The following is a 14,681-nucleotide window of genomic DNA, read 5'->3' as shown; positions in this document are numbered from 1 at the left end:
CCGATATGCTGAAACAAACGACTGAATTTATTGATTTAGAGAAGAAACACATTCACCAACGTCCTGTCACTGTTACCCCTGTAGAGCCTCCAAAAACCGAGGATAATAAACAGAAGGTATCTGATATTCCTGTGAAGGAGGAAAAACCGATGAAGACCGAAAAACATAAGAAGGAAAAGAAGGAGAAGACTATCGCTGACGATTTGAAACCACATGACGTTGAAAGCGTTCAGGAAGAAACACAGGATACTACCGTCATTAAAACCGAAGAACTCACTGATGCAACGACAACCAGTGTGGAAACCACCACCACAACTATCACTAACAAAATGTCATGGTCTTCGATAGTTCAACAGGTTCCAGAACCAGCAATAGAAGAAACAAAGGCACAAGACGTTAAGCCGATAGAGGAGCCTAAAGGCGACAAACCAAAAGATACTAAGGACAAACGCGAAAAGAAGAACAAGAAACCAAAAACTAGGGTTGAAGTTGAGGACAGTCAACCTGAACCTGAAGTGCAGCCACAAGCAGTTGTTGTGGCTGAGCCAACCACAGAGAAGAAACCTATCACCACTATTGAGGAAAAAACTTCCTCCACGACAATGGAATTGCCCACTCAAACAACTAAAATGTCATGGTCTTCAATTGTTCAACTGGCCCCCGAACCAGAAGCTCCGCAACAGGTGAATATCCCCGCAGAACCTAGCGGAGGCGCTGAACCGAAAACATCATTGGCTCAACAAACGGCTATGTTCCTCGAAACTGAGAAAGTCAAGGCTGAACCTAAAAAGAAACGAGAGAAGAAAGACAAAAAACAAACTCTCCGCAAGCCTAGTCCCGAGAAAAGTGAAATTGTTGTGGAACACAAACCAGAGGAACGTGCGAACGAGCCGGTGGCTAGTGAACAAGAGATAGTTGAAGTTACAGACGTCACTACCGCCGTCTCCGAAGCATTGGAAACAACTTCAGTCACAACTACTTCACAAATAATGTCATGGTCCTCTATTCTTCAACAAGCTCCTGAGCCTACTGTCGAGGAAGCAAAGAAAGAAGAGTCGAAGAAGCCCGAATCTAAGGAATCAGAAATGATTGCGACTGAGCCAGCAAGAAAGCGTGAAAAGAAGACCAAGAAACATGCTTCTCGCAAGTCCAGTCCAGAAAAGGACGAAACTGTTGTAGAACCAAAACAGGAAGAAATTCCTGCAGCAGAGAAGCCCGCGGTCATCGATAAAACACCTGAAACTGTGATCACTCAACAAGAAGATATTGTTGTTTCGAAGACCATTTCCTCCACTTCCGAGACTTTAGAAACGACGTCACCAACAATGTCATGGTCTTCCATTCTTCAGCAAGCTCCAGAGCCAGTTCTGGAGGAAGTTAAAAAACCTGAACCCAAGGAGGAAAGCAAGAAACCTTCTGTGGCACAAAAAACTGCCATTTTCCTCGAAACCGAGAAGGCAAAGACCGAACCTCAAAAGAAGCGAGAAAAGAAGGACAAGAAAAAGGATGCTAGAAAGACTAGCGCCGAAAAGAGCGATGTTGTTGACGAACCAAAACAAGAGATATCGCCAGAGTCAATTGCTTTACCTGAGGTTACAACTACTGAAACTCTGTTAACTGAACAGCATGTCATCATCACCGATACTAACCGGGTTACAATTTCTTCTGAGAAGCAAGAAATTACTTCTTCTGCCCCTACAATGTCATGGTCCACCATTCTTCAAAAGGCTCCCGAGCCTATTCCAGAGCAGGTGATGAAACCCGAACCGAATCAGGAATCTATGAGAACTGATGTGGCTCAAAGCACGACAACCTTCCTGGAAACCGAAAAGGTAAAAGTCGAACCGCAGAAGAAACGAGAAAAGAAGGACAAGAAACACTCTACTCGAAAGTCTAGTCCTGAAAAGGTGGACATTGTCGATGAGCCTCAACAACCGAAGGTTCAAGAGGTTGAGGTCTCGACGGAGGAGACCTCTACCGAAACTGTGACCACTGGACAACAAGTCATTACCGTCACAGAAACAATTACAACTTCGGCTGATAGTTTGGAGACAACCACCACATTACCAAAACTGTCCTGGTCGTCTATACTTCAACAAGCTCCGGAACCACTGCCCGAGGTAGTCAAGAAAACCGAACCAAAGGAAGACGTCAAGAAACCATCACTGGCTCCCACAGAAACAGTTTCCACCCCCGAAACAGAAAGAGTAAAGAAACGTGAAAAGAAGGAAAAGAAACACGCCGCTCGGAAGACTAGTCCCCAAAAGAGCGAAGACGTTGGAGAAACAAAACCAGAGAAGATAGCGGAAACAGAGGTGCCAACAAAAGAAACAGTGACTACTACTCAAGAAGTTATTGCTACTGAGACAGTTGCTACAACCACTGAGACACTGGAGACTACATCTCCTTCTCCAAAAATGTCATGGTCATCCATACTGCAACAAGCTCCTGAACCAGTTGCTGCAGAAGACAAGGTAAAGAACGATGAGTCAAAGGAAGAGGCCAAGAAGCCTTCCATAGCACAAACAACTGCTACCTTCCTAGAAACAGAAAAAGTAAAGGCTGAACCTCAAAAGAAACGAGAAAAGAAGGAAAAGAAACACGCTGGCCGTAAGCAGAGCCCTGAGCGTGCCGCAGCTGTTGTTGTACCTAAACGGGAGAAGAGTCCAGAACCTGTTGAGCCGATAGTGGATTCTGAAGAAGTAGTGTCCACAGTAACTGAAGCAGTAACTATAACTTCCGAGTCTTTGACAACAACCACAACTGTCACCTCATCGTCAGCTATGTCATGGTCCAACGTGCTTCAGCAAGCACCAGAACCACAAGCAGTTGCAGAGGAAATGAAGAAACCCGAACCTAAGGAAGACGTAAAGAAGCAGCCATCTGTTGCACAAAAGACCGCTTCCTTCCTCGAGACCGAAAAGGTTAAGGCCGAACCCGTGAGAAAACGTGAGAAGAAGGACAAGAAGCAAGTTATCAAGAAACCCATCCCACAGGAAATTGTAAGTGAAAATATAGAAATTTCCTCTGAGGACACACTTCTTGAAGAACGTCGTGAAGAAGTCTCGCAAGAGACCGTTGAAATACATTCTACTCAGCCCAGCGCTGTGATGTCTTGGTCTGACATACTAAGGAAGGCTCCGGAGCCACCTAAAGAAGAAATAATGGCTCCATCTCACACAGAAGTTCCACACACGAAGGCGCCTATAAAATCTTCTTCTGACTCCGATACAATCGATGAAAAATCGGAAGTCAAACTTTCTAAGAGGGACAAGACGAAGAAGAAGAAAGAGAAACAACTTAAGGAGGAAACAAAGAAACCAATGCTCCTCCCCTCTGAAATATCCCAACCGGCTGTTGTCGTTGAAGAACCCGAAGTGGAATATGTGTCGCCGCTTGATCAGGATATTCAAAAACCAACAGGAATGTCCTGGTCTGCTATTGTCAGTAAAACTGTTGCTGAGGAATCTTCTGAACCAATGGTAACGATCACGGCACCAGCAAAGAAGGAAAGTCCCTCGGATTCTCCAAAACCAAGAAGACCAAAACACAAGCAAATAATAACCGAAGCTGTTACTGAGATTCCCGTTAGGGAGGAGACCTTAGACATTGTTGAAATTTTAGACCAGACCGAGTGCGAAACAAAGGAAGCTGAAGTGGTGCAGCAACCTGAAACCACCTCTTGGTCTCTACCCGCAAGTGAAGATGAGGCTGAAACACTAAGTCAACAACAGAAACCAATTCCAGAGGTTCCCAGCGGTCATATGAAGTCTTGGTCAGATATTTTGAAGGAGAACATTACTCAACCATTTGTCGATACATTGAAGAAGACTTCGTTCGACACAAAGAAGAAGACTCAGGAATTCATTCACCAAGAATTGCATTCCAGACTGCCTGAAAGGAAACCCAAAGAAAAGAAACCAGCAAAACAACCGACGGTTATCGATGAGCCGCAACCAATAACGACAGCTAGTATTGAAACCTCCGTAACAAAGAAACCAAAGATTGATAAAAAATCCAAGAAAGAACGTCTGCCTATAGAACCTGTTGAGATCCAATCCGATGAACCAACAGATGTTCTTCCAGAGACCGAGCAAATGGTATCGGAAATCACCACCATCACTTCTACCACAACAACTTTCGAAGAAGTCAAAGAGATTACAAGCAAACCTTGGACGCCAGTTGAGGAAATAGAACAATCATGGTTCCCGACACCACAAATTGAAAAGCCTCAGCCCGAAGTTCCGCTAGAGGATGAAACTACAGTTTCGGTTTGCGAAAGAGAAAATGAACTAGAAGTTATAGCTGAGGCTAACGAATATCCAGTTGAAGAAGCTTTAGTCAAAGATAGCAAGCCTGCACAAACATTGTGGTCCGATGATGTGGAAGAAGATTTCTCGCAAACGCTTGAACAGACAGTGACAAACATCATCGAAGAGGAAAAACAAGTTCAGTTCCCAGTCGATGAACAACAGGTTGTTGTTGAGCCAATTGATAGGGATGACGAAGGTCTCGCACCAGTTGAAGATAACACTGAAAAATCCTCTGTTCTGACTGAAACCGTTACTACAATTGTAACGGAGACCAGCATCGTTGGCCTACAAACTACTGAAGAAACCACGACGAAGGCACCACAACCCGAGGAACAAGTCGTGGAAGAAGTTACGCCAGTTTCAGAAAATGTGGACGAAGAGACAGAAGTTGAAGAATCCCCAATTGTTGAAGAATTTGTGGTTTCGACTCAACCCGAAAAACCAACTGAAGGTGTTGTGGAAGAACTCCAAGTGGTTGAAAATGTTAATACTTCCACGGATATTTCCGAAACAGAAAGAGTGCCTGCCCCAACCACATTAGATTCAATCATTTCTGAATTCGAGACTGAAGACGATGTGCAGCACGTTGTTCCAAAAGTTGAGAAGCAAGAGAAGCATGTTTCAGTAGTTGAAACCACAACCACTGTGGTTACGGAATCAAATGTCGAAAATCTAACTCAAGTTGTCGAATCTGTCCCCGAAACAATAGAGGAAGATCGTGCCATACCGGCTGAATCTGAAGTTATTGCAGAAGTGACTGGTAAACCTCCAACTGTAGTGGAAACAATCATTACCGTAATTTCGGAAACAGACGTAACAGAAACACAAGTGGACAACTTGGAACGCGGAATTTCGGAGAAGGTTGAACCCATAACTCCAGCCCCAAAATCTTGGGCCGATTTATTGAAAGAGGACATTAATCCTGCTGAAGTTACTGTTCCAAAGGCTGTCGTTTTGGAAGAAACAGAACCAAAACCATCTACAGAAGAAGAGAAATCCCTAACCATTGTCGATACAGTCAAAACGACTGATTTGTTGCAGGAGGAGAAACCTGTTGATGTATCAGCACCTGATGTACCTCTAGAGGAAACAATGCCAAAGGATAAAAAATCTAAGAAAAAGAAGGACAAAAAGGAAAAAGAAATTGTGTCCCATGTCGTTCCTCCCACTGCAGAAACTATCGCTGAAGCTCCAACTACAGTTGATACGGTCATCACGGAAACAGTTAAGACAGTCATAACAGAAGTTGCAACTGATGTTGTCGAAGAAATCAAATCTTCTCCTGAGGTTCTTGCTCCTGCTCCTCCTAAATCATGGTCTGATTTGTTGAAGGAGGACAAGCCTGTTGAGGAACCAAAGCTTGAATCGACTGTCGAGGAAATAACTCCGAAGGATAAGAAATCAAAGAAAAAGAAAGACAAAAAAGAGAAAGAAACTGTTGTTGTTCCTTCGACTGAAGCACCCATCGATGAAGCTCCAACTGCAGTTGATACAGTCGTCACGGAAACAGTTGAGACAGTCATAACAGAAGTTTCACATGACGTTGTCGAAGAAATCAAACCTTCTCCTGAGGTTGTTGCTCCTGCTCCTAAATCATGGTCTGATTTGTTGAAGGAAGAAAAACCAGTTGAGGAACTAAAACCTGAATCAACTGTCGAAGAAATGCCTCCGAAGGATAAGAAATCAAAGAAAAAGAAGGACAAAAAAGAGAAAGAAATTGTTGTTGTTCCTTCGACTGAAGCACCCATCGATGAAGCTCCGACTGCAGTTGATACAGTCATCACGGAAACAGTTGAGACGGTCATAACAGAAGTTGCAACTGATGTTGTCGAAGAAATCAAATCTTCTCCTGAGGTTGTTGCTCCTGCTCCTAAATCATGGTCTGATTTGTTGAAGGAAGAAAAACCAGTTGAGGAACTAAAACCTGAATCAACTGTCGAAGAAATGCCTCCGAAGGATAAGAAATCAAAGAAAAAGAAGGACAAAAAAGAGAAAGAAATTGTTGTTGTTCCTTCGACTGAAGCACCCATCGATGAAGCTCCGACTGCAGTTGATACAGTCATCACGGAAACAGTTGAGACGGTCATAACAGAAGTTTCAACTGATGTTGTCGAAGAAATCAAATCTTCTCCTGAGGTTCTTGCTCCTGCTCCTAAATCATGGTCTGATTTGTTGAAGGAAGAAAAACCAGCTGAGGAACTAAAACCTGAATCAACTGTCGAAGAAATGCCTCCGAAGGATAAGAAATCAAAGAAAAAGAAGGACAAAAAAGAGAAAGAAATTGTTGTTGTTCCTTCGACTGAAGCACCCATCGATGAAGCTCCGACTGCAGTTGATACAGTCATCACGGAAACAGTTGAGACGGTCATAACAGAAGTTTCAACTGATGTTGTCGAAGAAATCAAATCTTCTCCTGAGGTTCTTGCTCCTGCTCCTAAATCATGGTCTGATTTGTTGAAGGAAGAAAAACCAGCTGAGGAACTAAAACCTAAATCAACTGTCGAAGAAATGCCTCCGAAGGATAAGAAATCAAAGAAAAAGAAGGACAAAAAAGAGAAAGAAATTGTTGTTGTTCCTTCGACTGAAGCACCCATCGATGAACCTCCGACTGCAGTTGATACAGTCATCACGGAAACAGTTGAGACGGTCATAACAGAAGTTGCAACTGATGTTGTCGAAGAAATCGAACCTTCTCCTGAGGTTGTTGCTCCTGCTCCAAAGTCATGGTCTGATTTGTTGAAGGAGGATGAACCAAAACTTGAATTCACTGTCGAGGAAATAACTCCGAAGGATAAGAAATCAAAGAAAAAGAAGGACAAAAAAGAGAAAGACTCTGTTGTTGCTCCTTCAACTGAAGCACCTATCGATGAAGCTCCAACTGGAGTTGATACAGTCGTCACTGAAACAGTTGAGACAGTCATAACAGAAGTTGCAACTGATGTTGTCGAAGAAATCAAACCTTCTCCTGAGGTTGTTGCTCCTGCTCCTAAATCATGGTCTGATTTGTTGAAGGAGGATAAACCTGTTGAGGAACCCACATCCGAAGTGGCAGCGGAGGAAATAACTCCGAAGGATAAGAAATCAAAGAAGAAAACGGACAAAAAAGAACTTGTTGTTGTTCCTCCCACTGAAGCAGTTATCGCTGAAGTTGATGCAGTCAATGCAGAAACTGTGGAAACAGTTATTGCAGCTGAAGCCCCAACTACAGTTGATGAAGTCATCACCGAAACAGTTGTAACAGTTGTGGCACATGATGTTGTCGAAGAAATCAAACCTTCTCCTGAGGTTGTTGCTCCTGCTCCCAAATCATGGTCTGATTTGTTAAAGGAAGATAAAACTGTTGACGTATCAGAACAAGCTCCAAAGGATAAGAAATCGAAGAAGAAGGACGAACAGATGAAAGAAATTGTGTCTGATGTTCCTTCTTGCACTCAAGAAGTTCCTGCTGAAGCTCCAACTGCAACCGACACAGTCATTACAGAATCCGTCGAGACAGTCACCACTGAAATATCACATTATGTTGTGGAAGAGACCAAACCTTCCTCTGAGAATGTTACTCCAAAATCATGGTCCGATTTGTTGAAGGAGGATAAACTTATTGAGGAACCAAAACCTGAATCGACTGTCGAGGAAATGGCTCCAAAGGACAAGAAATCGAAGAAAAAGAAGGACAAAAAAGAGAAAGAAATTGTTGTTGTTTCTTCCACCGAAGCTCCAGCTGCAGTTGATACAGTAATCACGGAAACAGTTGAGACAGTCATAACAGAAGTTCCTCATGATGCTGTCGAAGAAGTTAAACAGTCTCCTGAGCCTGTTGCTCCTGCTCCTATATCATGGTCTGCTTTGTTGAAGGAGGATAAATCTGTTGACGTATCAGAACAAGCACCAAAGGATAAGAAATCGAAGAAGAAGGACAAAAAGGAGAAAGAAACTGTGCCTCCAGTAGTTTCTTTAACTGAAGAAGTTACAGGTGGGTCTCCAACTGCAACAGAAGAAATGAAAACAGTGCCTGAAACATCTGTCCAACAAGTGGTTACAGTTACCAAGAATATTAAACAAACAGTAACAGACTTCTTGCAACAAGAAGGACAAGACCGCTATGAATTTGAATCCAGAGAACATGGAAAGGATGATAAGCCTGAACGCATTCCTGAAGGCGTAACCGTGGAAACTCCAATGAAAAAGAAAAAGGAGAAGAAGGATAAGGATAAGAAGCCTAGAGAAACATCTGAAAAGGTAGAAATACTTGATGCCAAAACACATATTGATGCTGTTCCGAAAATGGAGCGACCAATCTCTCCTCAACCACCACCACTGCTGAAGTCGTGGTCGGCGGTGCTAAAGGAGAATATTCCTGTCCAACCGCAAATCGTGAGAGAAGTTTCATCCACGTTTATTCAGCAAGAACGTAAACCTGAAGTAGAAATTGAGGAAACTATTACTACCGAAGAAACTGTAATGTCTTATGAGACATCGAACGATATTCCTGCAGAAGATATTCAGGCACAGACTGGCAACGAATATGTCATTGAAAATGTCCAAACTGTAGAAGAACCTGTAAGGGAAACCTCTTGGTATGACGAAGTCATCGAAGAGAGCCACGAAGATTCATGGGTGATTGTTTCCCAGGATGAAGTAAAAACTCTTCCTTCCTCCGAACCTGTTGTGCAAGAGATCTCAGAAGTTCCCCATGTTGAGGAATCCGTCGAGGTCATTCCATCAATCCAAGAGAGTGAACCAGAAGTAGAGCCTGAGGAGAAGAAGACAAAGACTGAAGACGAAAATGTAACTCCAATTGTCGTTCAACCAGAAGTTACTGAAATTATTGTGCCATTGCCTAGTACTCCAGCACCACCGTCTGTGTGGTCCTTATCTGAAACCTATGCTGAGGTTGTAAGAAAATCAGGATTGACAGAACCGGGAAAAGTACGATATTCACCATTACCAACCCGACGCAATGACACTCCATCAGTGCAAATGCCTGAAACTTCAACATCTATGTTGGCTTCAAGTGATGAAGTTACACACCCAGAACCTTTACAGCCCGAATTCGAATCGACAGAAATGGTAGCGGCTATTGAAAGGATTGTAACCGATCTAGAGGAAACCAATTGGAATGACGAACCTACATCAATGACCTGGCGTGAGACAGAATCGGAGCCTCATCCAATAGTTGAACAACCGGTACCCATTACACCGTGGACAACCACAGTTGAAAGTGAAGAAACGCAGACGACAGTTACTACATCAAGAAAGTCTCGCAAACAAGAACGTCCCACTATCGAAGTTACTGAGGTTCCTTTAGATGCGGTGGACACTGATTCTACATCTGAATGGTTGACTGTTAGACCCAGATCTCGTTCCAGATCACAATCCAATCAGTCACGTAAATCTACTAAGAAATCGAAGAAAGCACGCCCATCTCGTAGTTCAGAGCCAGTTCAACAAGTTGCTCAGCCAGAGGCTGTTGCTCAGATTGATGTTTCATCTCCTGAACCTGTCAAGGAACCCGAGCCCGTAGAGGAATCAGTTACTACTGAACAAGTTACTGTGGAGCTACCTACACCAGCTCCATCTCCTGTGGTTTCTGGTATGTCTTGGGCTGCCATTGCCGCACAAAATGTGCCCCAACCTGTCCAAAAGATTCGTGTTATCACCGAAAGTGCATTACCAGTTGCACAGGTAACGGAGGCGCCACAGGTTCCAGATCAGCCTAAGACCATGATCAGTGTGAAACTGGAGGCAGAAAAGAAGGAGAAGAAACCTAAGCAAAAGACCAAGAAGAAGCCAGAATCTAAGAGTGTCTCCCCCAGCGGAAGAGTTGTGAAAGAAGTCAGGGAAACGACTTATGAAACAACCCAGGAACCTGACTCGTTTGTCTCGCAAACTTCCTATTGGTCAGCAACTTTGAAGCCTGCCCAAATAATAGTACCTGACAAGGAAGAAGGAGTTGTTGTACCAGTGGAATCACCAACGGAAACACCCAAGTCTTGGGCTGCCATAATAAAAACGGAGGAAAAGGTGTTTGATGAACCCATTTCCTTGGTCGAAGAACCAGAGGTGACTGAAACCCCTGATGTATGTAAACCATCCACAACTCTGCCACAATCAGTTGAACAGCCTTCAATAACCGAAAAATTCTTGGAATCCGAAAGACAAGGTGAAGAGACACCGAAAACGAAAAAGAAGAAGGACAAGAAGTCCAAGGACCAAAAGATGGAAAAGCACACCTCAACTTCCGAAGGAGTGCCTGAGGCAGATGCTTTCGTTTCGGAAACTCACTACTGGTCAGCCACTTTGAAACCGGAACACAGAGCTAAAACACCGGAAGCCACCGAAGAGCCCATTGTAGTGCCTGTACAATCGCCCACTGAAACTCCAAAATCATGGGCTGCCATTGTAAAGACCGAACAGAAAGTGTTTGAAAAACCAGTCACTGAATCTGAAACCACCAGTGAGGAGACTATGACCGTTACTACAACTGAGTCGTTTGATCAACCTAAAGTAGAGAAAGACGTCATCAGTGAGGTATCTGAATCGAGTGAGATTCCAGAGCCTGACACTTTCGTTGCACAGACTCACTACTGGTCAGCTACCCTGAAACCAGAGAAGCTTACTGTTCCCGAAGATACAGTGGAAGTGCCCGTACAATCTCCCACTGAAACTCCCACATCATGGGCGGCCATAATTAAGACTGATGAAAAGGTGTTTGTCGAACCCGCTACTGTCCAGGTGGCAGCACATGATGTCAAGGAGAAAACAACAACAATTGAAGAAATTGTAAGTGTGACAACAACGAGTGAGCCACATAGCGTGGAGGAATTCGACTCTCAACATGTTGCCCCTGAAAAATTACAGGAGAACCCAACATCCATTGAACCTGAGGAGAAGGAGACGAGCGAAGTTTCAGTGTCAATCGAGCAACTTCAATCCGATGGTGAAGTTAAGGAGAAACCTACTGTTGATGAGACTACACCTGATTCGAGAGTCGAGGAATTCCAACCCAAAGAAATTGAAACACCAACAAGTGCATCGTTGACTCAACAATTTATCGAAGCCGAGAAAAAGGATCAGTCCATTGAAGGTTTTGTATCTCAGACCAGCTATTGGTCAGCAACCCTCAAACCAAGTGAAATTGTAATTCCAACATCCGACGAAGTCGAAATTCCTGAAATCCCAGTCCAGTCGCCAACAGAAACACCCACATCATGGGCGGCCATTATTAAGACTGAGGAAAAGGTGTTCGTTGAACCAGCTACAGTTCAGGAGAAACCCTCAACAATTGAAACAGTTGAAGAAATTGTGACTGTAACAACAACAACAAGTGAACAAACTGAGCAAGAAAGTACTGTGTCTGAAGAGATAAGTGATTCGAGAGACGAGGAATTCAAGCCCGAAGAAATCGAGGCACCGACAAGTGAATCGTTGACACAACAATTTATCGAAGCCGAGAAAACGGATCAGCCCCTTGAAGGTTTTGTATCTCAGACCAGCTATTGGTCAGCAACACTGAAACCAAGTGAAATTGTAATTCCAATATCCGAAGAAATCGAAGTTCCTGAAATCCCAGTCCAATCGCCAACAGAAACACCCACATCGTGGGCAGCTATTATTCAGACTGAAGAAAAGGTATTCACACAAGGACAACAACCGCAGCAAGAACCTGTCTCTGAAGTCAGCAAACATACAGAAACAGAAGAATCACCGGTGTCATGGTCTTCAGTCGTGGTTAGTAAAACTACCGATTACCAAGATCCCAAACCTCAACCAACCAGTGAAACCGATGAATCTCAAATTTATTTGACCACCACTGTTACCACTCACAAGGATCTATCGGTAGAGACCAGAGAAGAGTCACCCTCTTCCTATGTAGCCACAACAGTGACCACTCACACACCACCACCCGCTGAGGGTGAGAAGAAGGAGGTTTCTACATATGTTTCTACGGTGGTTACCAGTCACACCGAACCCGATGTTATTCCCGAAACCACCGAACTGTGTACAGTTGTCGACGCTGATGAATTGAAACGCATTCACGAAGACGAACTGCGCTACAATTTGTACCAAGAAATTAACAAGTACTGGACAACGAAGTATGAAATCTTCGAAAATGCTCTCAAAACCAAACATGCTCCACAAGAACCTCAAACTGATTCTGCTACAATCGACGACGAAAGCAACACCGTCGAAGCTTCGCCAGAACAACAAGAACAACCAACTAAGGACATCATTTGTGATTCTGCTCCTAGCGACGATAGCGTTCAGTCAAGTGAAGTAGTTTCGCAAACAGATCAATTGCTAATGAACTTAAGTATTGATTTAAGATCGAAGGCGTTGCCCTCATCCAATGTTTTTGAATCCAAGTGGGCATTAAGCCAATCCACTGTCCCCCAGATTCAAGAACCTCTAGAGCAAACTCAGGTAACAGAAACTCAGGTTATTACAAGCGACACAACCACTACAACTTCCGACGACTACAAACCCATTATTTGTGTCTGTCCACCAGATCCAAATATGACTGAGGGTACAGCCACCCCTCTTGTAGAGGAAGAACCGGCGAAGAGTACCGACTCCTTGTTGAAGAATTTACTTAATGACAACTTCCCCAAGATCGTTACAGATTACTATCAAATACTCAGGCACGAAGGCTCCTTGGTCCACTTAGTTGAACCACAAGAATCCCTTACAGATTCTGTCCAAAAGACTGATGAAGAACCCACACTGACCTCCGACACAACTGAAAAGACTGATACTGAGATTGTTGTTGAGTCTACGACCACGACAATCTCTGACGTTAGCATTCCCCCCAATGAAATTAGCATGGGCTCTCAGCCGGCAACAGACACTCTTCTGGTGAACTTGTCCAAGGATTCTTGGGTATCCAACGAACTGAAGGCAGATTCAGTTGAAAGTGTTCTGCCCGCTGTGACTGCAGAGACTTCTGAGAAATTGGCGAGATCGAACGATTTAACGAAACCCGACGAAAAAGACGATTTCGGTGATTTACAAAAGAAGACCGACACTAAACCAGACGCTGGTGACTCCGATGACGACGACGATGATGACGATGACGAAGAGGGTGGTGATGCCAACGCCATACCAGAAATACGTAAACCCAAAGACGATGACGACGATCACAGAGGTGGACCAGGTAGTGATAGTAGTGGTCATGTAACACCCACACCCGAACACGACATGAGCAAGGGTGGCAGCTACGGCTCCTGCTCCTCGCAATATATGTCGACTGATCTGCCAGGTGGTATTGGCCATTGGCGTGACCAAAGTACATATTTAGCCTTAGAGGGACAGGAAGAAGAGGGCAAGGTAGATGCTAGTTCTGCTAGTAAAGTGGTAGAAGACAAAGAAAAAGATACCAACGCTACTGCTACTGCTCCTCAGCCAACAAGCATTCCTGCTGCTCCCACTGAAACTAACAATACAACAACTCCCGTTCCCTCCCAATCTGAATCCCTCATATCCCCCGATATCGTTACCGATACCGACTCCACACAAAATGTAAGTCTTGTTAGTAAACTAACACCCTTAGCTAAAGCTACTACTACCACAATACTAAATGCCGCGGCTCAAGCAACGATGGCGGTCCAGACGGCAAAGACACAAGCAGTAGAAACAGCAGCATCACTGTTGCCCCAAGTGGTTGGTGCCGCCTTGGCACCAGCCGTAGTGGCGGCAGTAACAACCCAATCGACAGAGCCAACACATCCTCAGCAACATCAACAACAACAACAGCCATCAACAACTGTTGAGGAAGTTGTAACTGTGGCCACCACTGAAGAAGTTGCAGCACCCAGAGAAGAAGAAATAATTGTGACAACAACATATGAAGAAGTTGTACCTCAATTACAGCTTCAAACAACTTCGGAACCCAAGGACGATATTAAGGTGGAAGCTACAGAAACTACAACTGTCACTGAACACCATGTAGTTCCCGTAGTTTCTTCAACAACCGAAGAAGCTTCGAAGATCACAACATCAACAACAACAACCACCGAAGAGGAATCTGCAACATCCGGCCAGAATGTTGTCCAAGTTGTCACGCCGGGCACAGTTACAACGGTGACCACCACCCAGGTGACCAAAGAGGAAGAAGGACAAGATATTGTCACAGCAGCAGCAGCAACAACACCAACCACCCAGTTACCACTAACCACAATTCAAACACCCATCACAACAACACAAACCACCACTACAACCACAACGGTTACGGAGGAGGTTTACAATCCCATCGTTGTGAGTGACCCCAGCAACGTACTTCGGCGCACAACCACGACGACCACAACCACCGTTACAGGTTTGGGTCTAGACGGCATCCAACAGCAGCAGCAGCAACATCAACAACAGGCGAAG

The 14,681-nt window shown here is 44.2% G+C and overlaps 1 protein-coding gene across 7 annotated transcripts in view; it reads left to right on the top strand.

Moving 5' to 3' along the window:
- Positions 1-14,681, top strand: part of LOC101890034 (muscle-specific protein 300 kDa) — a 204,563-nt gene that overhangs the window by 163,666 nt on the left and 26,216 nt on the right. For all 7 annotated transcript variants that reach the window (XM_059121315.1, XM_059121319.1, XM_059121314.1 and 4 more), the window contains one exon: positions 1-14,681. This exon is cut by the window's left edge and continues 20,368 nt beyond it. In XM_059121315.1, the coding sequence (XP_058977298.1) occupies positions 1-14,681 (14,681 nt within the window).

This window comes from Musca domestica, unplaced genomic scaffold (genome assembly GCF_030504385.1).
Source record: "Musca domestica strain aabys unplaced genomic scaffold, Musca_domestica.polishedcontigs.V.1.1 19, whole genome shotgun sequence".
NCBI lineage: Eukaryota > Metazoa > Arthropoda > Insecta > Diptera > Muscidae > Musca > Musca domestica.
The sequence above is the reverse complement of the archived record's forward strand: the minus strand, read 5'-3'. Positions and strand labels throughout refer to the sequence as shown.